The sequence below is a fragment of the Cryptomeria japonica genome, chromosome 5, assembly GCF_030272615.1.
Source record: "Cryptomeria japonica chromosome 5, Sugi_1.0, whole genome shotgun sequence".
Lineage (NCBI taxonomy): Eukaryota > Viridiplantae > Streptophyta > Pinopsida > Cupressales > Cupressaceae > Cryptomeria > Cryptomeria japonica.
In genome coordinates, this window is record NC_081409.1 from 237,995,244 (window position 1) to 238,001,276 (window position 6,033).

Sequence of the window (6,033 nt, forward strand, 5' to 3'; positions counted from 1 at the left end):
TCCTCCATGTATATGATTTTTTCAAACCATTAAGGCATTCAAAATGGCAAAAAAAAAATTATAGCTAACGAGTTCATATGTAAATATGTCAAATAATTTATGCAGCAATCTATTTTCAAATATTATTGAGATTACTGCAAGGCCTCTGAAATACTGTGCCATCTGAAATTCACAAAACATTTTTCAACCCTTGAACCCTATCATCTTTCAGGGGAATTTCAAATTAAACAAGCTAAAAATACAACTAAAAAATTTAACAACAAAGAATGAGTGCTGAGCCCTGTTACAAGCAATCTTAGGTCAAGGAAAAACTCAAAAATAACCAAATAAAATGGTGATTAATGATTCCGAATTTGTGAAATGGAAACCATCCCAAAATATCAATATCCTTGACCCGCAATAGATATAGATCATTAAAGTTAAAGTAAACCCTAAACCCTAATCACTTTATGAATAGATTTTGCATTTCAAGCACTATGTATTGACACAGATTTCTTTCAGGTTCTTAGCAGCTGCTTCGTCCACTTGGTACTAAAACACAATCAAAGAGTCAAACAGAGTAAGCTTTTAATAAGATCAAACCCTTAAACTCAAATTCACATTTGAAACGACCCATTTTTATTGCAAAACTCCCTGAAATGACAATTTTACAATACAAAATCTAAAGAAATAAAATTTCAATTCTACAATGTAAAACCCGAAGAAAATTGACATTAACTCGATGCAAATGGTATTCTTAAACTGTAAACTTCTATTGCAAACCCCCTAGAAAACTATGTTTTAACTAACTAAAATAACCATTTTGATCACAACCCACCATAAAAATGTCAATTTTACAATACAAGACCCGCAGAAGACTCACATCTTCCCACTAAATAGCATTCTTCCAATGTAAATTTAGTTCTACTATAAACCGATCAAAAGCTGCAATTTTTTCATATTAGTCATTTTTATTCAGAACTCCATAGAATAGTGTTTTTACAATACAGCATCCAAACCGAATTAGCATCTATCCAATGCAAATGGCTTTCTTCCAATTAAGCTGAATTCTATTACAAACCCACAAAAGTTTGCATTTATTCAATTTTAAAATATAAACAAAAAATTACTTCATACCCAAATTATATCCAATAGATTCTGAGGTGAAAGATTTACCTTTTTGAGAACCCAACAGGAATGATTGTATGTTCTCTGAAGCAATTCGTCCATAGAAGCAGAATCTGGCACTTCTCTATAGTTAACAAAATTCTCTCTCGCATATTTTTGATAATAAGATCTACTCTGCTTAGGCAGTAGCCTGATCAGCCTCAAAACTTCAGAGTATGCTCTTAAAGCCTTCTCCATCCTAATTAAAAATAGTTAAGAAGGTACCTAACAGACATCACTCTGTCCCGAGGAATATATATTGAACTCACCCGTGTCTCTTTAAAAAGTTTTAAATATTCCCGGCGACTTGAAATAAAATTATACTTCTTTGTAGCTACGGAGAGTATTAACGCATTGGTTTCAGCGAGTTCATAGATGTCGCTTAAAGTTTCAAATGACGATAAACCATGGTTATGAGTAATTAGAATTAAATGTGTGTTTCATATTCACTTTCTTAGTTCATTTGGTGGATCATTTCTAATAACCTAAAGTTCACTTATATATAGTATATTAGATTATTTGGTTTAATGTGTGCCCCTCTTTAATCTTGTTCCATTAGATTGAGAGTGAAGTTTGTATAGTATCAAACATAGTATTTTTAAATTATTATTATTATTATTATGATTATGTTTGATTAAATTGATTCTAGACCTTTTCCATTGGGAATTGAGTTTCGATTGGGAATTGAACTTGGGTCTCCACAATAAGAACCCAATGTTTTAACCAATTAAGCTCAACCCCTTGATGTCAAGAAATTATTATTATCATTGTTGGACTGGACAAAACAAAAATTGTAGACATTAAAATATAACATGCTATGTAGTGCTCTTTCCTACTCACCTTTATTTGTATGCATTGATAGATTATGTGGAGCTAGTTTAGACTCATTTATGATGTTTTTTATTGATATTTGTGGACTTATTATTTGAATGCTCTTAGTTGATGCTTGACATTTTATATTGACATTGGATATATTATGACTATTATGGATGATGATATATTCACGACCATTATGATGATGGATATATGTTGGTTATCTATATTCATGTTGAGGTTTATGTTCACTCGTGATGATATGGCGCTATTTACTAACTTTACTCCATGCTTATATTGGTCGATGAGGCTATTGATGATTATATGTTGTCATGATTGTTTCTTATTGTGGTTGTGAAAGGGATGATGTCATACCACTCATGTATGAGCTAGGTGTGATGTTGCGACTCTCTTTCACTTGTTTGATTATTTTATATAATATGCAATGTATATGGGGATGTATGGACTTTGGTGTTGTGCAGGAATGTTGATATTAGAAATCGACTCCACCTGGTTTCACAAGTTTGGACATGTCTCATAATCCCAATGGCAAGTTGATCGAAGGTGACATGAGACCCTATCACATACTCTAGGCTTAGTTGGTACCTTGTTAGTTTGAGTGTCTTGTCTAGAGTGGCTTTATCAGACACCATGTGGTATTTATTTTGATCCCTATGTTGGGATGCCTTGTGGAGCTGTGATTATTAATTAATGGATTCATATAGTTTATTAATATTAAAATTAAATTGATGGTTGGTCTTGATATTTAAATATAAATTTGTATTTAATTATTGAGGGTTTATTTTATATTAATGTTATTTTGTGGATTTATATTTAATTAAGTATTAATATTTAGCTGTGCTTTTGATTTATTTATTTTATATTGGTTTATCTGTTATTGGCTTGTTTATTTGTTTATTTGTTTATTTGTTTATTTGTTTGTTGTTTAATCTTTTACTCATTTGTTTTATTATTTATTTTACCTACCCTCTTTTACTATTGGCTATCAAAATTGGAATTTGAGGTATTATTATTTTATTATGTCTTACCTCGATTTTTTGTATGGTTGGTAAGGTTTATTACATTTTTATTATTTCTGATTGGTGGAGAGGAGCTATGGTTTTTGGTTGATTTTTATTCATATGAAGTTCTCAAATTTTTGAGAGGTTGCTTGGTTAAAAAATTTATTGAATTTTTTATTGCCTTGGTTGGAATTTGGATTTTTCTGCATATGTGTGAAGTTGGAGCTTGGTTTTGGATTGTTTTGGCTTGATTGTGGATCGCTCATCTGCAACGTTCTTTGACACAATCATCATTTCTTGGTTGGAGGATTTAAACCTTCTTATGCAATTTAATTTTGAAAAGAATGTATTCACTATGTCTATGGAAAGATTGATTGTTGTATATGAATAAATGGTTTTCGTGGTTGCTTCATGCTAAGAAATTATTCCCATGCATAATGCAATTGTTGTGGTTCTTTGTTTATATGGCTTTGGTTTCCTTAGTTTTGGGTTGTCATAAATGAATTCTTGGGTTTATTATTGTCGTATAACATCTTGTTCCTTTAGTTGGGATATTTTGTATCCATTTTCATGAGGAAGATTAGTTGTTTGTATTCCTCTATATGATTTTAATTTTTTGGTGTTGTCGGAAGAGTTATGTGCAGTCTTGGTAGATTTTTATTTGATTTGGTTTATTGACCCTTTACTCTTCATATACTTGATGTTCGAATTAAATTCCACCCTTGTAAGCTTTTTTTGATGTCGTAATGTGTTTTTGAGTTGTCTTTGGACCTTATTGTTTTATTATATTTTGTGTTTGGGACGTTTTTGATCTTTGTTGCAAAAGTGTTAATTTGTTGATCATATGTGATAGATTGTTTCTTAAAAGCGCTATTTTGTGTCCCATATGCGCTATACTGGAAGGTATATGTGTTATACTATTGCCCAGATGCGCTAAATTGTTCCTTAAATGCACTATAATATTAGATAAATGTGTTGATCCAGTGTTCATTAGTGGTGTCATATTTGGTGTATGCGCTAGATTTTGGTGTAAACGCACTACAATTCGTTGCTAATATGCTAATCTGTTGTTTTGTATTTTGTTAGTTGGTTTTTCTGTCTGAGACTTATTTTGTCCGACCAGAGGCTATGTTTTTTAGGGTTTGTGAGTTCTTTGATGTCCCAATGATGATTTGCTTATTCCATAATTGATTATTTAATTTTTATATGGTTTTGAGAAAGATGTATATGCCTTGATATGGGTTTGTTGAATTTATATTGATTACATGCGGATTATGAGCCTATTGAATATATTATTTGGCTCCTTGTTGCCTATGTATGAGGTTGTGTTTATCGGAATTATCATATGCATTGAGTATCAATTAGATTTTGGATAAGGAACTTAGGATGGATATATTTATTTGGTATGCATGTTATGTGATACCTAAGATTTAGGAACGTGATAGGGGGAGTTGGCTTCCAAGTGAGGGTTGAGGTCAAGAGAGATAGATCGCTAAGATGGTCCCTTAGTGATGGGTGTCGGTGTCTAGACTACCAAGGAGATCTCATTGGGAGTTTGTTTTGTAAACAAGTGATAACCTTAAATAATTAATTTAAATGGGTTGGGTAGTAAGTTTCACATTAACAAGATAAGGAATTCTATGCAGTGCCCCACTCATGGCCTAGAGTGCTAGTACAAGATCGAGATGAGATTGGGAAGGCCTTTGGTAGGCATAACCAAATTCCCTTGAATCTCTCTAAGGTTGAGACAAATCTGCATGAGTATCACAGGTGTTGGGGCTAGAGACCCCAAGATGATCCCTTGTTATGATAGCATGTGATGACACTCTCTCCTATATGTGTCCTAGTACCTCAGCCTTGTTGGTGGTCTAGCCTCTGGTATCCTTGAGCTTTGGGTTGATCCTTGTGCTATAGAGTGGTTGTATGTTTCATAGTTGTTCCTCAATTTAATCTATGTCCTTTGGTTGTTAGGTGTCATCCTAGGTTTAGAGTGTGTGTGTGTGGGACCTCATGTCATTCTTTGAAGCATGGGGTTGGTTCCTTATTGGCTCCACATGGTCGAGTGGTTTGATGCCTTCTTCCATTGGGATTTCTCTCTTCATTGGATTTTCGTTGGATGTTTGTGTGCATGGGTGTGGATTCTCATCTCTTCAGCTTGTGTTTGGATTTTTGGAGTAGATGATCATGTACTCTAGTAAATTTGAAAGACATTATTGTATCTTGTGTCTCGTGGTGTTCATAATTGTAGTTGGAGGCTATGTATCTTGATGCAAGGATGATATTGTAATCTTGTAAGACATTCTATGTTAATGGATGATTATTCACGTGGTTAGTGGTTATGGTTTTTGATGGCATTAGATGATGTACTCTTATTTATCTTACTTATGGTTGTAAAAATGTAATGAGTACATCTGGCTAGAATGTGTAGTTTCCTCTTTTATGGAAATGGAATAGTTATGATCTAAATGATAAAAATTATAGGGTAGGAACATTTGGGATTGGTGTATTAAAATAAATTTATAGTTTAGAAGTAGATTGGGTAGTATTTGTATATGCATAGTGGCATAGTTAAATGGGAGTTTCCTACATTATACTAGAAGAAATGGTTAAGTAGGGTTGTTGTAGGAAAGGATGTGTTAGAGCTCTTGATGTTTCTTATATTCTTTATATATGTTAAGTAATGGTGTTGGAATACCCTAGGAAATGTTAATCTATGTGATGTATGTATATTTTTGCTTGTGCAATTGTGTGTTATAATCATGCGTAGTTGATATATTTATTGAAGATCATGATGGTATGTATCTGGTTATTTGAGTTGGATGTGTTGTGTTAGTTCTTTAAAAATATATATCTATATTTTCCATGTTAGTTGGTTAGTTTCTCTAAGTTAATTTGAATAAAATGTGTGTTTCATATTCACTTTCTTAATGCATTTGGTGGATCATTTCTAATAACCTAAATTTCACTTATATATAGTTGTAGTCACACAAATCTGTCCAGCTTAATTAAATAAATATTCGCTATTTATTTGATTAAAAATCCACTAGCCATC

General features: G+C 32.4%; 1 protein-coding gene across 1 annotated transcript; it reads right to left on the reverse strand.

Moving 5' to 3' along the window:
• Window positions 1–223: 223 nt before the first annotated feature.
• LOC131028808 (LYR motif-containing protein At3g19508) lies at window positions 224–1,465 on the reverse strand. Its single transcript, XM_057959156.2, has 2 exons — window positions 1,156–1,465; window positions 224–531 (listed from the first exon to the last, which is right to left on the reverse strand). The coding sequence occupies exons 1-2, from the start codon at window positions 1,342–1,344 to the stop codon at window positions 475–477; spliced, it is 246 nt and encodes an 81-aa protein (XP_057815139.1). The 5' UTR covers window positions 1,345–1,465; the 3' UTR covers window positions 224–474.
• Window positions 1,466–6,033: the final 4,568 nt, after the last annotated feature.